Source organism: Numenius arquata, chromosome 1 (assembly GCF_964106895.1).
Source record: "Numenius arquata chromosome 1, bNumArq3.hap1.1, whole genome shotgun sequence".
NCBI lineage: Eukaryota > Metazoa > Chordata > Aves > Charadriiformes > Scolopacidae > Numenius > Numenius arquata.
The window spans coordinates 6943493-6963390 of record NC_133576.1 but is presented as its reverse complement, the minus strand read 5'-3'; the positions used below and the strand labels follow the sequence as shown (position 1 = coordinate 6963390).

Below are 19898 nucleotides of genomic sequence, written 5' to 3'. Positions count from 1 at the left end.
TGGGACACATATGGGGAGGAAATTGCATTATAATCATTGGATTACATATTTCAAACAGATTTCTGGGGCCCATGGCATATCCGTAAAGGAGATGGATTTGGTAATGTAACTGTAGTGATATTAGCATAAATCTGGAGTTGCTGCAGTGACATCATGTTAGGCCCATTAATTCTCAAAAATCTTGCTGATATTTATTTTTTCTCCTCAGCTTATTTTAAGTGGGTGGTTAATAATTTTGTAATCTGAGCTCTTATGTAATAGACCGCTCATAATAGCAATTACTCATCAAGAATATTCTCAGTTGAACAATTCAGTACAACGGGTCAGATTCAGCTTTCCCAGTGGTTTGCTCTTCATGTAGTTGTCCTGAATCACATTAAGGTTAAGCAGAAGGCTTACGTTTTTCAGGATGTAACCCAGGAAACACAATTCAGAAGGCAACTATAACCTCTGTTAAAGCTGCCCAAATTTAGAGCTCTGAATCAGAACCATCCATGATGCAGACTAGATGATATTCAGTTCCAAATTTTCCATACATGAGAGATTTCAAAAGTTTTCAGACAAAAGAAGGTAAAGAACAAAAGGGAAAAACCCCCTATGTTTCCACCCATAGCACTGCTGAGAGCTACACTGATGCCCAATATGAGGTGGAAATCAAAGCTGCAACACCCTTTCTCACCTGAAAGCAGATAATGGATGGGGATGAGGTGGTTGGTGGGGGTTGTTTGTGACACCTGAGCAGGAGGGGCAATAAGCATATAGGGAGGTGCTGAGGAGGTGGGCAGCTCCTAGCCACAGAGACCTTGTGAAAAGGAGCAGGTGTGGTTGACTTCAGGGAAGGAGTGGATGTGGGAGCTCTTCAGTAGGGGCTGCCCTCCAGTGTTGTTTTTCCCATCGTGGCAGGTTTCTGGAGGGCTCAAGCATGAGCAGCTGTTGGGTTGTATTAGCCTTTTGCTGCTTGGGACAGCTATGTGCAGGTAAAGAGGCATCTATATGCAGCCTCTTCTCCTTTTTGTTGCTCCTCTGTTTGTATCTCTTCCCTTTCTGTTTCTCTTACATTTTTTTTGTTTTCTCTTGGATGACAGCTCCCTGCTTTAGAACCTGTGTTGGGAGTGGAGTTTACAGCTTCAAACATGTATTCTTGTGGAACGTTGTTAGTGTGTCTACAGCTAGGCTGGGAAGCAGGAGGAGCTGCTGAATCTCTCTCTGTTTTCAGTTAATCTTCCCCAGGAGACTGGAGATGGGATGAGCTTGTGTGAGGAGGGAGGAAGTGTCTGATGTAAACTTTATTCTAATACCACTTGCTCTCTCCGGTGCCTCTCCCAGACAGTTTTCCTTTCTGCAAGGCTCTGCTAAATCTCTCACTCTGTATGTTAACAAGCTTGGTCTTAAAAACCTTTTTAAGGCTCCTTGCTGCTAGAGGATTCAAGAAGTGACTGTACAGGTTCTGCTGCTGCCACTAGAGGGGGGGAGGCTGAACCTAAAAACAGAGGTTCAAGTCTCTCCTCTAATGAGGCTTTGCATTTGTCCTTCCGTGGTGATGTGACCAGTATGTTGCAGGAGTAACATCTCTTACCTCCCTCCCTAAATCCTTGGGTTGCCCATTTTGCATTGAATCAAAACACCTAACTCTCAAACTTTCACAGGGCAGGTAGGCTGTTTCCTGATCAACTGCAGTTCACGTGCCTCTTTTATGCTGTAGTGTTGTTTGTTAGCACTGCCAGATCCTCCTTTGTGAGTCAGAGCTTACGGAGGGAGAGGAGAAAGATTTTTATTTTTTTTTTTAATTTTTGTACACTTTTTCTTAATTTTCTCTTCTAGATCAAAGCCTGAAGCCTCAGGTTGCAGCCCCTCAGCTTGCTACAAACAATCCCACTCTAACTACAGTTGCTCTAGAAAAACCTTTCTGTATGTTTGACAGCTCACTGTATCCAAATAAATCTTATGTCATCTACTTGTACGCAATGAAGGAATTGGGTAAGTATTCAGCATTATGCCTCCCTGGAAGATAACTGCATGATGTGACCATTGCATGCAATTCTTCACAACTTGGTGGGAGTGGGTCTGAATGGGGGGAAAGAGGAAAATCTGTAGCTGTAAGTTATGTGCAAGCTGAGCCTCCGGTCTCAGTTTTCTCTGGGGTATTATTATAAAATATTATATATTTTATATATATTTATTTTTATATATATATTTATTTATATAACTGTATATTCCAACGAGGTTGATTAATGATAGCTTTAGTACTGTGTTAGCAGACTCACAGTAGGTGTGGAGCAGCGCTATCAGCTATAAACATTTGCCCAAATCTTGCTAATGAAACCAAGTGGTCCATAGTCTGATACCTTATCTTTGTCTAAACATGAATGCCTTGTATAAAAGCCTGAATTCCCCTAAATAAACCTGCTGAGAGAAACTGGGTAACTGCTGCTGTTTGGTTCATAGTTAGGGTAACCAGCCCTTTCAAGGACTATGTTTTTTGTAGGCATGAACAAGTCGTGCTAGACTTGTGGTCAAAGGTGCCACGGGTTCATTCATAAAATGAATTTCATAAGTGCTTGGCAATGAAACACTTCTAGCAGTGACCAAGAGCTGCCTTCTCTGTTCCCTGCTGTTCTGGCAGACTGTTTTGAATGCCAGCTAGAGCTACTCCGTAAGCTGACAGAAATAAATGACTTCCTTATATCAAACGTTCTTCCCTGAAAGCTGTATGCAGCCTCTGAGAGGCACAGAGAAGACATCTTGGTTGGGGGGGGGCAGTAGAGAAACCGGCCAACAGCCGAAACAGTCTAAAATTTCCACTGCTGATAGTTGCCACTTTGGACAAGGTGGAAGGAAGAGCCCTTAGACAGGTAGAACCATAACCAGAGACACCATCCTATACACCTAGCATGGATAATTATGAATGCATGGCCCCCTGAGACACATCCCATGACTGAAGTGCACGTCTTTGCCTGCCTGAAACAGACTACAAGTGCATTATAATTCTATAAAAAGCTACACTGACCTGATAGCCTAGTTACACCTGCAAATGTGCAACTCCATCTGACATTTTCTGTTAGAAACTACATCAGCCACCCCATCTTCTGCGGATTCTGTGGTAAAATCTTCCTACACAGATGGGTGAACCTCTACAAAAAAAGGTTATATACAGAGAAATCTCTTCTGCTGCTTTTAAGGCAAGCAGATGCAAGCTTGTTACTTGGCAGACTGAGAGGAATTTTGTTTGGATTTGTCTCTGGTCTGCAGAGAAGCAAATTGGCTCAACCTTGGATGCCTCCTGGAGCAGGGAAAAGGGAAATTTAAGAGAATTTAATTTTCTCTATGCCTGATGTTCAGCTCTGCTGGTAAGGAAATGTGTCAGCGTACTACAAAGCTGATAGTCTAGCAAATTTCTGAAGAAATAATGCAACTTTTAGCCCTTTCTTGTTAATGTTGCTCTCAGACTTGATCTACCTAGTAAAGTTTAAACAGGCAAACAAAACTCAGGAAAAAAAACAATCAATCAAACAAAAAAATGCCAAAAACCAAATAATAACTAAAGAAACAACACCAAAACAAACTTGCTTAGGCATTAGCTCTTACTTACTCACCACAGCTAGGGTAAGAGTCGGGAGCCTCTTAAGAGTCTCCTAGTAAGAGACTGGGAGAGCAGGAAGACCTAGGTGTGAGAAGTATTATAATTTGGGAAGGTGAGCCAAAGAACAGAGCGTGAATTAGCCAGTATTTGCTTTCAGGTTATTGGCTCCCATTGAAGAGAGGGGTGTCAGGGCTCAACTAAATTGAGCGCTGACCCTCAGATTGTATTTCTAACCTGTCCTAGAAACTTTTCTCTTTCAAAATGGGTATAATTTTGCATTAGATCATAGCTAAAATCTTCTCATGACCAAGCAGTTGCAAGAACTCTGCTCTACCAAGAGCACAGCAGAACGCTTCCAAACTGAAGTAGTTCCCAATGTACTCCAGCTTTGAAAAAAATGGCATTCCTTTTCTGCTGACAGCCCTGAACAGCTGGAGGGGGCTCCCCAAAAAAATTTAACCCCCAGTTGCAGAACTTGAGAGCGTCTCTTGGGGATTTGTGCCTTGGCTTTGCAGCAGGAAAGGTTTGAGAGCTGCAACTGAGCTTCTAAACTATGCTTCGGGGCTGGGTGCAGACCCACACTTTGCTTGAAGCCACAAGGAGTTTCAGACTTTCTGTGGCACATTGTCTGGAAGTGCTGGCAGACCAGAAATGTAGACACCACATCTGTTCACGCAGCTGCTATGCACTGGTCTGCATACTATGTGGTTCTGGGAGGTCCAGCTGTTGTGTGACCAGAGGTCTAAGGGTTTGTGCTTGAGGAGATGGGAGAGTTGTGGCTCTATAGGTACTCTGCCTTGGCTATAGTATCAAATCTGAAATGGCAGGACTTACCAGATGCTTATTTGAGCCTTGTGTGGTATAGGGGAAGAGCAGCCTTTGGAGGAGCCCCCTCCCCACTCCACCAGATTCTCCTTGGAAAAGAGGAATTTCAGGTGGGTGGCCATTAAAAAGTATTGCTCTGAGGTATGCTGTGGGTCCTTCACAGTTTCTGAGGGACAAGTACAAAGAGCTTCATCAACAAATAAGTGTAGGATCACTACACAGCCAAACTGGTAGTTGACTTTTGGTTTCCTTTTTGGGTGCTTTGGGGTGGAGCAGCAAGTTGCCAAGTAAATACAAGGTGAATGGAAAGGGCTAAACTAGTTCTAACAGCCTTGTTAAAAAGCATCTCTCCTGCAGCAAGTGCAATAAGCTCCCTAGTGACCACCACCAACAGCAAACCACTCAACAGCACGTTCCTGCAAACAAGCGGGGGACAGCTTGGACCTTACAAGGCTGCCACGTTCAATGTACCCAACTGTGCTTCGCCTCCCAAGCTCACTGATGTAAGAGATGTCAACAAAGTTTCTGACATTCTGAAACAGTACCTCTTCAGAGTTGGGGATGATGGGACCTGTTTGTATGACCCAAACTTCCTAGCTGTCTGTAACCCACCGCTTGCACCAGATACAACATACAGGTATAATTCTTATTTCTTACAAGGTGATTGCTGCTCTTACAATAAGAAACAAAACCGACTCTGCAACATTCCTTTGTAATGGTGTGATGTGAATTACCAGTCCCTGACTGAAATGCTCTGATGCAAGGGTAGTTATGGAGATGGCTTGGCTTTGAACTACCGTGCCACAGATGGTGCTCTAGCAGTGGTGACCTCTATTAGGTTAAATTCAGGGATCAATAGGAAGATTCATGTGTGAACTCCTGTGTCTATACCTATGTTGGAGTAGGTAATCCAGTGACAGCATCTGATTAGAAACTGCTGGTAGAAAAGCACTGGAAAAGGATGTTGAGACTATTCACCATGTATTTTGTGTTAGATGAGTCTGCCAAATTGCAGACATGGATCTGGCTCTGTTTACTTTGTTTTGATGGGATTCTGGGGAGCCAAAGTTCTCCTTGGTCTCCAGCTCCAGGAAGCCCCTAATGTGACTGCAGACCTCCCGGTGAGGGCCAGGTGGCTTGCAGACTTGTCTGACCCCTGTTGTCTGGGGATGCTGACGATCTGGGGAATTTGGGCACCCTGACAGCTGTTACCCAAAACTCTTGTTTTGTTGTTGCCAGCTGTTTAAAAGCCATAGTAAAAGTGGCAGTCACATGGAGCCATATCTGCAGCAGAGGCCTGATATACTTCTGAAACAAAATACTGTGGGCTCTTAGTTTGGCAAAAAACCATCTTGCCTCTTCTGTTTCTTCAGAACATTTCTGAAAACTCAAACTATTGTGGAATGGAAACTTAATTTCTTTGCCAAATCTGATGTTGGTCTGTCTCTTCAGTGCTCTCCCCTAGCAGGGAAAGTGCCAAAGATCTCTATTGTTGGACAAAATCTTTGACTTCCATATGGAAATCAAAACCACTTGCTGTCTTAAATAATGAGGTTTTTCACAACAGGGAATAGCAAGCTGGGAAAAACTCTTGTTGGAAAGCTCACAAGAACAAAGTGCAAACTGTGCATGACATAGCACAGAATGCTTTTCCATGATTAATTCTATTTGCTCTTTATAGGGTCTCTGGAAATAGTTACCTTTGACTGCCTCCATCTAATGCTTTGACAAAACCTGAAGTCTGACCAGCCAGTCCAGTAGCTTAAATGTTCTAGTAAGGAAATTCAATTTTGAAATACCTAATTTAAGACTTTTTCCCCCAGATTTAAATATGTGTTGGTAGATAGCACTGAAGGTATCGTGAAAGATCAAACTCTCTGGTCTGATCCAATCAAAACCAAAAGAGGTAAGTCTGTGGCTTTAATGAGGTCTTTTGAGTAGCTGTGCTTGCCTTAAGATGCTATTGCTGTGTGAGCAACACCTACTTCTTTCCTAAAGTTTTAACAGTTTTGTCAGCCTTTCAATATCGGAGTAGAAGACTTAAATATGGAATAATTCTCTACTTCTTTTGTGTACTTCAAGTAAAGATAAATTTGTACATACGGTTTCAGATTTGATGCGTGTCATGGTATCTGGTACTGTTGACATTTCTCAGTAATGCAGATACTTGTCATACTAGCTAACCTGCTGAGGAAAGCCTAAACTCTTAATGCTGACACTGAGTCATAAACCCATTTCCCATAAATAGTCTAAGACTTCAAGTATAAACATAACCAGTTTGCCTCTCCTCAATCATCAGCTTTCTCCTATTTGGTGTGAGTGTTCATGGTTAAAAATAGGTCACAAGAACATTCTTTCCATGCTTTTCTAGTTAAACTTCCCTTGAAAATTGATACCTGGCCTGGCCGAAGAAGTGGGGGCATGATTGTCATTACATCGATCCTCAGTGTTCTTGTGTTCTTTCTGCTTGCTGGCTTTCTTGCTTCTGTGTCCTCTGCTGTCATGTAAGTACTGCTACACCTTTGTGACTTCCGATAAGAATGCCTAAACCCTCAGTCATCAGCCTTCTTCCCTATGGCTCCAAGCCACTGTTGCTGGTCTTGGCTGAGATGACAGACCAGATCATTACCTCCAAATTTTGATGCTGGTAATGGGAAAAGACTACTTTATCATAATGTTCCCTAAGATCAGCCCCTAAGAACTATTACATAGCCTTAAGCTTACTAGCTGCCAGATTTTAGTAAGGACTACTAGAAAAAAAAAACCAACAACCAAACAATAGAGTTGCCCATACTTAAAGACTGCATATTCTTTCTTACATACTGCAGCTTTCCATCTATTCAGGAGTTTGGAAACTGTCTTGAGGAGTGCAGGCATTTGTAGAGATTATATAATATCCCAATTAATGCCTTGATTTTAATTTATTTTCCTCCTCCCCAGGAGAAATAAGTTATCCCTTTGAATTAATGTGAGGCTTTGCTGGAGCTGTATAACTGAACTAGTCTATGCATGTTCCCTAGTCTTCTATGCCTCCTGTAAAATCAGTGAGGTCTGACTGATTCCTAAACTGAACTTCTGGAGGGAATGAATTAAATTTCAGAAATGGTGGGTATTGGGGCTGCTAACACCTGCTTCTTTTGTTCACTTGGAAATGATGCAAGTGCTCTGTGTTCAGTCAGCTCTGCCAGGCTCTCCTGGATTAAAGATGTGGAAAGCAAAAACTTCATCATAAATGACTATTTAAAAAAAAATAATCTATGGGCTTCCCTGATGCTAAATCATATAAGCAGTAATCAGCCTTTGCAAAATGTTGTGACAGTAGGCTCCATTCAGTCTCTACTGGAGCTTAATAAGCCTTTCATTTGCCCATCAGGGGATCAGAAGATTCTTCTGAAGGGACAAAGCACATGTCTCAGACCATTCAACAAAGTGAACCAAGCCCACAGTTAAGCTCTGAGTGAACAACCTGATTCAAGTCAAGGGGGGAAATGCAATGAAATTGCTACGTGTGCCAGACCTACAGGACTTTCTCTTCTACTTAACGCTAGTCCGAAACAAGCTACAGTACGCAACCAGGCAACTGAAGATGAATGTCACAGATGACATAAGGACAACTTTTTTGAAATCTTACAGTACATGATATCCTGTCTTGTCCTAATGAGATTTGATTTAGTTAATTACCTTGTATAGCACAAAGCGAATGCCTGGACCGAAGAAAGAATCTTCACAAGATCCTTCAGCTTCAGTGGTGAGATCCAAGGTTGTCTAGTTTATACATCTCATCTGGCGTAACCATTACTGCAGACCTCTGATCTGCTTCTTGTGATCAGATGAATATGATGTAGCCATTTGTCTCTCAACCTTTCTCTATAGTAACTGTTGAGGGCTTAAAGAAAACCAGGCTGCTTTAGAAAAAGATGTTCTTCAAGAAAAAATAGGGATTAAAAGTTAGACAACAGGGAACTACTACTGCTTCCTCAGGATTTAGTCACTATTTGTGTCATAAGAATTCCCCCTTTCCTTTCCTTCCCTGAAAGCAAGCAGGCAAGTTCCAATTGCCCTGTATGCAACAGAGGAATTCTGATCTTGAATACTTCAATACCCTCAAACAGCTTTGCAAGCATGAAAGCTATCAAAATTGTTTCAAAGAAGGTGTGTTCTTTCTGAGCGCTGCATAATTTGTTGGTGGGATAGTAAAGGGGAGATACTGGTTTAGTGGAAAACCTGAGTATATTCATTGTTTGCAGGCTTAGCCTGGTTGCTGACCTTCACCTTAGGCAGCAGCAATCCAGCACTTTTCACATCTTAATATTTGGATTGGTGAGGTTTTTCTGAGTTAATGCTCTTCCTTCATTTCATGATCTCAGTTGATTATTAGAAATACATTCTGAATTCTAAATTCTAGTTGGTGATTAGGAAAAAATCTTTGCTTCCGGTTTATGTACTGCGGTTTTCCATTGATGCCAGTTTCCATCTCTACAACATCCAGTCTCTACAAAAGACTTGAGGAAGATCCAACTTCAAAGCCCTATCTTAAACCTCTTGAGTATGTATAAGCCACTGTACTATTGTAGCAAGCACTTGTGATAAGCACAGAGCTGTCACTGGCTCTTATTGATGTTTTCCTAGTTTGTCAGTAAATGTGTTAAACTGTCTCAGATTATAAATAAATAAGGATTCTGTTTTGACATAGGTAATTCACTGTCACAACTGGATGATATTGCACTGATACTTATTTCAGGGAGTGGGACTTATTCTCTTCAGATTATGAAAATTAAAAAGTTTTGTGTAAAGTCAAACAGTGTCAGGATGGAGTGTTGAGATTGTAGCTTGGTGATTGCAAAACTTGCCATTTTCCAGCATGCTCTCAGCTGGTGGAAATCCTGCCTTAGGCCTGTTTAGCAGATGGACTGACTGCACTAAGATTCAGTACAGTTGAAAGCTGAAGTTGTCCACTTGCAACTACGTGACCCAACTTGTCTGTGGAGCTGCCTGAGCTTGGTTGGAGAAGGAAAGTGGGAAAGGGTAAGAGCTAGACAAGATTTATGTGGTTTCAAGCACTCCCTTGTTTGTGTGGTGTCCTGGGTTGACTAAAAGACTGCTTTCTGTGCCAATTGTAATAACTTTCGTGAAGCATTTATAAGCATATTGTTAAACTGTAACATACCAAATAAAAATAACTTTTTAGTGGCGGATAAATGAGCACAAAGATAGTAGACATGAATATGGAGAGATGTTACGTTGCATCCCTTGAACATGGTGTGTTCATGAAGGTAATGCCCTCTACATCTTCAAACAAGTCTTTTCTGTTGTACTTTCACCAGAATAAATGCATAATTAATCAGAATTAATACGTGGGCAGGGTGAAGGAAGAGGCAATTGCCTTCAGACCTACTTGTCTTTATTCAGTAAGGGATTCTGGAGTTTATTTGATTGATTGCTCATTAGTTACACCAGATATTTTTAAAAAAATCCCTTCTTAGATAAAGGAGGAAGCAGCTTGTCTGATTGTAGAAGGCTGTGTTTTGGGGGAAGAGTACCTAAAATATGCATTCTCAAAGCTGCTGGTAAGAAACTGTATTATACTCTCAGTTGTCTGCTATTAGTCTAATATGAGAACCAGGCCAGGAACCTGGCAGGTGCAATATTTAATATTCTTTTTCAGTTAAGTGGGGGTACATGACATGAAATTGTTTGAGAGGCTGAAAGACCCATGACCAGCTTAATGAATTAGCTTTGCTTTTGTTTAGGTTTGGTATAAATGCAGATAACTTGCTAGGTATATTTGGAACTGGGGAATGAACCTGATGAAAAGGATGCTAGTGACAGCCATGCTGTAAATGAGTCATGGTGGTTTTGGATCAGTATTTGTGATAATTTGCTCAGCTGTGATCAGGAAACACACCTCAAAATCGGGACCAAATTGCAAAAGGCATTTATCAGCGCCTAATGGTACTGAGCATCAATGCAGGACTGGATGTTCTGCTAATAAGCCAAGTTTACCTGACATGTAAACCAGAAAGAGTTCACAAGTTTGTGGAAAATCAAAAACAGACAACAGAGTACAAGTTTGCCGGTGGGAGGAAAACGTGCTCTGGAAATCAGGTATTCAAAAATCAATAACGTGATTTTTGAAGCAGACTGAACACTCAGGAGCTCATATTTCCTTAAGCTTTTACCAATAAAATGTAAAAACCTCTCTGGAAAAAAGAAATAAATTGTGTATGGTACTTTCTCAGAAAACTACCAACTTCCAAGTGTAGCTCTGCCACTGATCATGGCATTAACTCCTTGGCTTAGACTGCTCTTTGCATATATTTTCCTGCTTCTACTGCCTTGTCCATGCCCATGTCACTACAGCCAATGTAGTAATGCACAGACAATGTAAAGGTCCATCACTCACTGGTGAACTCCCATTTTGACCTGACCTACCCTCTAATGCTTGGAAAGAGTACTAAGGTGGAAGACACTGGTCTCAGTAATATATACAGCTTTATTACTAAATTTCTGGCTTTGGAATTTATTTAAAGAGTTGGTTTGGTTTTTTTTCAAATTTCGGAAATTATTTCAATATTCTGGTTGTAACTGCATATGTTGCCTGTTGTTTGAGAGATCCTGGTGTATTTTTATTCTATTTAGATGCATGGGCCAACCTCTGGAAAAAAAAAAAGTCTGAGTCCTTTCGCAATATAAACTATAACAGCTGCTGAACTGCTGGCACTTGATTTCCTACTTCGTTACAGTTTAGTTCTGTCTTTGCAAGGTCACAGTGCAATAAGAGATCAAGAAATCTAGCAACTACTGAGAGTAATAATATGGCACCAACGTCCCCCAAAACCTAAATCCTGATCAACTGTAGGAATGAGGTCTTGGCCCTAAGTAAGCAGCTGTCTTCTCACTCCCCATCCCTTCCTGCACCTTGTCCTTTCTTACAACATCTGCCTGGGTAAGCTTCATGTTTAGTTATCCTGAAGAGAAAAATATGCTGGATGTTATCTGACTGAAAAATAGTAATAGGCTGGCAATCCTTTTATGTACAGCTTGTGTACAGCTGAAGCTGATTGTGACCAAAAATTATTATAATCAGCTGGCTGCTTTTTTGGTAGACAAGTTTGAGTTTCCAGCCATTCCCGTTTGAACAAGTGTGCATATAATACACATCCTCTCCTGTAATTAATACCATCTTTCACTGGCAAAAGTCTCAGCAGAGTGACCAACATTCAAATGGTTTTTAAATGGCATTCAAGACTTCTTTGGCTACACTTGGTAAAATGCACTGGGTTTTGTATATGATTTACTGCCAGTTCTGACCCTGACGAAGTGAAATATGTTAACTTTTGGTCCTAATATTGACAGTGTTCTTTGAAGAAATGCTCTGACCTTTTACATATTTGCCTGAAGGGGCTACGTGCCTATCTAAGCAAAGTAACTGGAGTGAAGAGTGATCATGTCTCACGCACATAGCTGTCTCTCAGAGAGCGATTCAGCTTTCACAGCAGGTGAGTCAATATATAAAGAGCTTTTGAAATTATTTGGATTAAAAAATAATGGTTTGTTGTATGCTGAGTCCTAGGTAGAGTTTCTCCCCCTTCATATATTATATAAATTTATGGATAGGCCTCTGATTAAATTGAATCTGTGCTGATTCCTTGTTCTAAAGAGAAGTTTGCATCAAGCACCTCTAATACTGAGCCAGTTAAGACAGCAGTATCAACACACTGAGATCATTGGGGTTGTTCAGCCTGGAGAAGAGAAGGCTCCGGCAAGACCTCATAGCAGCCTTCCAGTATCTGAAGGGAGCCTACAGGAGAGCCGGAGAAGGACTCTTTGTCAGGAAGTGTAGTGACAGGACAAGGGGTAATGGTTTTAAATTGGAAGAGGGGAGATTTAGATTAGATATTAGGAGGAAATCCTTTACTGTAAGGGTGGTGAAGCACTGGAACAGGTTGCCTAGGGAAGTTGTGGATGCCCCATCCCTGGAAGTGTTCAAGGCCAGGTTGGATGGGGCTTTGAGTAACCTGCTCTAGTGGGAGGTGTCCCTGCCCATGGCAGGGGGCTTGGAACTAGGTGATCTTTAAGGTCCCTTCCAACCCCAACCATTCTATGATTCTATGATAATTACTGTAAGTGTCTTTTGGTCTGACATCATAAGTGTGATTTTTAAATCACGGTCTCATGTCTTGAAGTTAAAGATGTATGAACAAACTATCTTCCACGTGTGGTACAGAAAACTGAAAGAATACAACTCTGATCAAAGGGTAATGTGCTGTTTTCTGGTATCTAATTGATAAGGACCTCATCATATTAGTAATCTACCTAGTCATCAACCCTAGTTCTTTCCAGAATAAGATTCCCAGTCTCTTGTTTATATAAACAGTGCACAACATTTGGAAAGATAAAAAGGATTTTGTACTTCTAGGAAAATATTATAGTTGTTTCCTACAAATTGTACAAACTCAGCTCAGGTTTCCCTCAGTCAAAAAGTAGTAAGCAGGGAACTGCAGAATTTTTTACCTCCATTTGCCTTGTCTTGTGTTTTCTTTTCCATAAATGCATTTCCTGACTCGAGAATTTTGAATTGACTTGAGAATTTTGGATTGTCTCATTCTCAAAATCACGTGACCTCCTGAAAGCAAATGTTTTCTGTAGGATAGAATTTGTTTCATTTTAAAAAGCAAAAGGATTCTGGCTTCTGCTATGAACATGGATCTGTTATCTGAGTATTGCTTACTGTAAATTATTGAACAAAAGCTTACTAATTTCTGAGCAAGTCTTTAGCATTTAATATAAAAATTGAGGTTTTTATTAAAGGCTTGAATTTGATAAGTATTTAAAGAGTACAGGCATCAGCCTTTTCTCTTTCCCTTTTTTTGTAATTTCCTTTGTTTCTATTTAATGAATGCAAATCTGTCCCTCTCTCCTGTGATGCTAACTTAACAGCCCCAAAACTACCTCTCAGTTGAGGGACTAGCTGGACTACTTCCCCCGCTGTGCCTTGGAATAGGAATGGCTATCCAGTATAGTCTATAGGTGTCCTTTTGTCATCTCAGCAGTAACAAATAACATTTGCATTTTATACAATAATGTACAGAGAACCACTGTTTGGGAGTTTGTTAAAGAATATGTTGTAACTGAGTAATTGAAATCTAGAGGACAAGGAAATGACAATACTTAGATACCTAGTTCTCTGTGTGCTATAGTTGTATAGACAGCTATGTTAGAAACTATAATTTATTTCCATTTAAAATAATTATTTGTAATAGGTGTTTGTATGCATTACAGCCTTCACATACAACCAAATTCTAAGAATATAGACTTGAAGTATTTCTACTGATGTCAAATTAACTAGCAAGCTGAAGAAGAAATTCTACCATATATTTAAAAAGTAACTTGTATAATCATTTTCATGGTTACTTCTGATGGTATTAAAAATAATAATATTCAATTAATTCCAGATATGTCCAGCTACAAGGCATATTGATCTTTCAAACTGCCTAACAATAGCATACCCACTGAAGAACACGAAAGGACTGAGATGACATCATATGTAACTAAAAAGAAATCATAAAAAAATCTTGTACTTTCCTAATAACTATATTAATTGGCCTGAATACAGGAACTTCTTTCTTAGCTTGCAAGAATAAGCTTGGGAAAAGCATGTGCTGCTGTATAACCATTTTTCCCAGTCCAAGCAGAATTCAGCAGTAGAGATTTGAAGGTTTAAAAGAACAAGGAGTAGTTTTCCCATGATTAAAGAAGGCAAAAAGGAAAGTTACTTACAGTCTAGTTCTATATCAACAGGTTCAAGAATAAAAGTAGGTACAGATTATATGGATGTAGCATGTAGGTCTGCTATTTCTATTCACTCTGCTATTTCTATTCACCTGAATTAATTTATCTGAATAGTTTTATTTGTGATTTAAATGTGAGAAAGACAGAGGTGGATATTCTAGGAGTCTGATATTTTTGAGGTAATGCTTTATTTCCTCATTTATCCACAAGCTAGTACTCATTAACAGGATCTGAAAAATGAGGCACCAGCTGAATTCAGTTAGCCTCTCCATTGATTTTTTTTTTTTTTTTTCCTTAATAGCTCTTGTATCATGACTTTGGAGAATGGTACATATTTTCTTCAAAGCATTGTAAATCCTTTTGGGATGAAAGGAGCTATTTAAATACAAGGGATCGTCATTTTCTTTATGGCATGAGTAACTTTGGGATAGATTCTGCTTCACACTTGCCAGAGTAATCCAAGCCAAATCCATTGAAGCCTATTTTCTTTGCATTTACACAAGCATAGCTTAGCAGCAGCATGTATTCAGGACTGCAGCACTTTCTCAGGAAACATCCCCACTGAGATTTGCCTGAGGCTTGAAAGTTTATGCACAGTTGGAATCAGTTTATCAATATATGATTCCTTCCGCCCCCTGGCATCAGCACAACTGGCCGGAGCCCAGCTAGAGCGCACAAGGACTAGTCACATAGTACCTCACTCTGCAGTCTTGCTGAAATGGTGGATCTGCTCTTGGCAGCCGCAGGAGAACTCAGGGAGAGGAAATCTCAGCTTAAATGTCAGGGAATATTCATGCATTACTGATAGCATGTGAGGTAATTACAAGATAATATGATGGGACTAATCCTACACGTTCTTCTATCACTTTTAAACTCCAGTTTATTGAAGAGTTTCAGCCTGAACCTAGTTTTAAGCATGTGAATATTGGAAAAAGACTTTTCAATACACAGAATTCTAGCAAAGATATAGTTTTAATCATAAATAATCATCAGAACCTGAAAAGTGCCAATGAACATCAAAACACTTTGTTCAAGTTTGGGTTTTTTGGGGTGTTTCGGCGGGTTTTTTTTGGGGGGGGGGAGGCAGAAATTTTTCCTAACCAGCTGAAATTGAGATTTATAGTCATCTTTTACCAGATTTCTGTCCATCACACGTTTGCATGAAAAAGAATATGCTCTAACGTTCTCTTATTTTCAACATTGCCTTTCTGTCCACTTATGAACAAAATTATAGCAACAAGAATGGTTTTTGTTATGCTGGTCATGTTCCCAAAAGCACGCCTCCCCCACGCCTCCTTTCAGTTTATACCCAATCATCAAGGCAGCAGTAGCTATTCTTGCAGATTCAATTGCTGCACCAAATACTTCATGTTTTCCCTGTTTATTTTCGGACTCACAGGTGGTTTTGAACTTATTGGAGCATTAGCAATTAGAAACATGGGAAAGTACTCATTTCTGATCTTCACTGAAAGTCAAGGCAATGGAAGTCTATTCCTCATCTATGACTTCTAGCAGATCGCTTCTATATGGAAAAGGTTAGTTCAATGCTTTTGTCCATCACAAAATTTTGCTGCTTCAAAGGATTTAAGAACTAGTTGCAATTTGACAGTTTTCTTGCATACAGCTTGCAGTCTTTTAATTTTCTAAATGAAAACCATTTGGATAATTTCAGATATCCATGTGTTCTACTTGTTTCCCAGTAGTACTCCCAGGCAAGCTTTAACTAAGAACATGCCCACAACAGTCTAGAGACACCTTCAGTGTACTGCTCTGAGGTATCTACTGCTGAAATCATCACTGTGTAGCAAGACTGTGGGATCATGCCAAAAACAATGCTAACAATATACTGGTGCAACACCAGTTGTCCTCATGTTTAATCCAGTACTTTTTAATACATTGGTCACCAGTCACCCCACCTTATATCCTGAGAGCAGAATAAGTCTGTCTATGTATGTGTGTTCTTTATTTTTAGCATTAAAATGCACAGTTAAGATAAGTTAACACCCTGTAGTCCTTCACAAAAAAAACAAACAAACAAAAAAAAAACCAACAAACAACCAAAAAAAACCCCAACAGATGGGTACTCTCAGAGGAACAGCGACTGTGTATCTCAGCCTGTTGGAGCTGCAAGCAGATGACTAGATCACTGATTAGACTCTGGCCTAAGGCTAAGCTCACTCAGGATGTGAAAAACTACTGAACATGACGTGAGAAATTGGACATGACAGAAAACGATGTGAGAAGCTGACAAAAGTTACAGATAGTGCTGTGAGGAGTGGCTGGACTTCACATGTGGTTAAAGAGGGAGTTGTATGAGAAATGGACAAACTTCATGGCCTATCAGAGGACAGTGCTGGGGACGTTTAGGGGAGCAGAACCTTGTGAGGCCAACTGCACCCTCTTGGCCACCTCAGTAATATAAGGCCAGGATAACCCAGGAAGTTGTATCAGAAATTACATGTTTGAGCATGTGTGTAGCAAAACTGGGACCAGTAGGGAAAAGTGAGGTTATTCATTTAGGAGGGGGCTGAGCTGGAGAAAGGGATAGCTAAGAAACACAAAAAGGTCAATAAGGTATGCAGATACCGTAATTGGGGCTGTCCATAGCTCACAGGCAGCACTGTGTTTGATCATTGTAGCTTGGAGCAGGACAATAAATCAAACCTGTTCTGATGTTGCTACACGTGTCAAGCCTGCTTCCCCAGTTAGGAGTGCCGCAGTGCCTAGCCTTGCTAGCAAGCAAACACCCAGGGCAGATGGATGCTAGTTCTCACTGGGTAGGAGCCCTTTCCGGGCCTGACATCATCTGTGCCATCCTAACAGAGTCACCATTCAGATTATGCTTTCCCTATGTTGGGAGGGATATAACAGGTGACAGTTATCTTCAGCTGGCTTCCCTCCTTGTGCCAATCCTCAGCCAGCTGCCATTTGTGTCTTGGATGGAGGGGGAAAGGACTGCAAAGGACACTGCTTCCCCTCCTACTTTGACACTCTCAATGCCTATATAAAAGATCTTTCCTATAGCTGCCTTTTCCTGCTTCGCTTTACTACAATTTATATTACATCCCAAGCTGATGCTTTCATAGTATACTACAAATATATTGTTGTGCTCCCCCAATTGCATAGTTAACACTTTTTTTCCCTGCTATTCTTTGCAAGCCATGATGGATGTGAACCAGATCACATCTGTGCATAATTCCTCTACTATACAAATATACTTTTGGGTAGAATTACAGTGTCTTGTGTTATAGCAGCTAGGGATCTTTTTTTTTTAAATAGACATTGATGGGAACTATAAAGCGATGACTGTTCTAAGCTATCAAGTAGGGCTCTTCAACAATCAAGTCCTTAAGTCAACATCATTTTTAATGTACTGCATCAGCCAAATGAAAAAACATTGTTGTTTTGTTTAACTTGTTTAGAAGCTTTTACCTCTTAAAACAATATTGTTTACATTAGTACTGATGATAGGAAGGCACAAGGTTTTGTGGTGGACTGGGGTTATCGATCTGCCTAAAGCTAAAACATGTTTCCTGATTGCATTCAATTCTTATGTAGAACGAGGAGATGTACTAGAGGACTACAGGAACAACTAGTCCACACTCAGTAACTTTAAAAAACTACAGCAGAACTGATAGTAACAGAGCCAGTTCATTCTTAAAATCAGAAAGACGTTTTCTTGCTCTACAGGCACAAATTGATACCTGAACACTCAATGCTCATGTATTGCTATGTGCCTAGGATATGCATTGTTTTTCATGTTGTGCCATTTCAAGCAAATCCAAATTCTATCTGGAATGTAACGCATCAGCTCCACAAACCTATCCCTTCTGCCAAATATCACAAGTAACAGCTTCCAACTTCAAATGTGTGAGATCTACAGCCTAATTCCAAACACACTAAAGCTTACAGGAGTCTTTCTTACAATAGATGGCTTTAGACCAGACTCCTAAAGTGTCTTGCTGGTAGAGTGATGAAAGGGCTCCTTTTAAATGGATAACCTAAAAATGGATTGAGTGAATATATCTAGGATAAACTGAGAAGCCCAGATACAGATTTAGGGTATGTTTGAAAGTGAAAATAAACATTTCTTAACAGGATAAGAAATACTGACAAATCTAATCCAAATTCTGTTTCCAAAACTCCTTTTCAGCAATGGTAAAGTGAACCCTGTGGAAGGCTTTGATTTAGATTCTTCAAATGACTAATATCACTTCATCCTATCACTTTCAATCTTCCTCTATTAAAACAATATTTATTATTGTTTGGACTGGAGTGACATAATAGATGAGAAAAACATAATGCAGAGCTAATGAATAAAACAAATACATTATGCTAATTTCATAGGACTCTACTAAGGGGACTTTGTACTCTCTTTGGTCTTTCCCAGGATTAATTTCTCTACTTTGGATGAAAGAGTTACACTAAAGGCTCACACAGATTGGCCAGTCTTTAAGATGACAATTTCAGCTGCACTCAATCCTCTTTAGTTGCTCTCACCTTGCACTAAACAGACACACAGAGTACTGAAACCTTTCTCTAAACAATAATCTTGCAAAATTTCTGCCACACTATTACACTTCACTTTGCATAACTGTTCACATATCTACTATATCCAAATGGCACATTTATTTTGCAAACAGAGTCAGATCCCTGGCTACACCCACACTGGCAAATAAAACAGAACACAGCCCTTTCTTTGGCCCTGGGGGGAAGTGACACAACACAGCTCACTTCCATGTGGCTAAACACTTTCCTCTCGAAATAGAAGGGCCTTGTTCATACTGCCTTTGGGAATGACACCTGGCTAGGAGTGTCCCCCAGATTCTGTCTGCACACTGATCTTGAGAGTGCTAGTTGTCTTAAGCCAAAACCCTGGCAGGAAATAGCCCAACAGTAGGACAGCATGGACAACCATGGGGCAAATCTCAGGTCCATAACTTGATTCTGCTTATTAGTAAGGTTGTAGCTGGTTGTTACAACTGCGTTGATATCCAGCATTGAGTCCTGCCCACTCAAGTCAGTATGAGCTAAATCAACATCTTACAGCCTGCACCAGAGTTCCTACTGCAGCTTAGATAAAACGCAGAGGCCTTTTAAGAGTCAGCTTTCTCTCTTCTGGCTGCCTTTGTTCACAGGCAATAGCCTCTATATCCAAATTGTAAGGCCCAGCTACATCCTGCTCACATTGAGGTGAGACCAATACCCACCCACTCTTCCCATCTTTCAGTCCTAAAGGAAAAAAAACCCTATTATCAGAGGGCTGCAGCGTGCCTTGTCAGTTGCCCAGTCTGTGGGATGAGAAACCATGATTGTCAGTGTGTCCTGGAAAACATGTACCTCATGGCGTAAACGTAGCCAGAAAGAGAAGAGCTGTGGAACAATGTAGAAGGCAGGCAAGAGCTGGAGGACTTCATGGGCTCAAGAGGTGTCCCATGCCCAGGGAAGCTGCAGAGCCAGGACAGTGAAGAGCAGGACTGGAGGGTGAGCACTGACAGAAATATACAGAAGTTCTGAATGGCTTCTGCCTCTGGGTAAGATGGCTCCAAAGGGTTGACATGCAGAGATTGAACTTGCAAAGCACATGCACACGCACAACACACACATACATATGTAGGTATATATGTGGCAAACTTTTCTATCAAAGTAGAGTTCAATTAGAAGCCTGTGTGGTAATTGTTTTAGAGAGATAATAAAAATG

General features: G+C 40.5%; 1 protein-coding gene across 1 annotated transcript; it reads left to right on the top strand.

The window, feature by feature from the left end:
* Positions 1-922: 922 nt before the first annotated feature.
* Positions 923-7866, top strand: UPK3A (uroplakin 3A). Its single transcript, XM_074157774.1, has 6 exons — positions 923-977; positions 1822-1977; positions 4763-5042; positions 6229-6311; positions 6777-6909; positions 7779-7866. Exons 1-6 carry the CDS (start codon positions 923-925, stop codon positions 7864-7866), a joined length of 795 nt encoding a protein of 264 aa, XP_074013875.1.
* The last annotated feature ends 12032 nt before the right edge of the window (positions 7867-19898 follow it).

What these genes read in the sequence shown, in the direction of transcription:
- UPK3A (XM_074157774.1), top strand. Translation starts at nt 923, where the DNA reads ATGAGCAGCTGTTGGGTTGTATTAGCCTTTTGCTGCTTGGGACAGCTA. An exon ending in GTACGCAATGAAGGAATTGG is followed by an intron (nt 1,978 to 4,762) that starts GTAAGTATTCAG and finishes TCTCTCCTGCAG; the next exon opens with CAAGTGCAATAAGCTCCCTA. An exon ending in TCCAATCAAAACCAAAAGAG is followed by an intron (nt 6,312 to 6,776) that starts GTAAGTCTGTGG and finishes ATGCTTTTCTAG; the next exon opens with TTAAACTTCCCTTGAAAATT.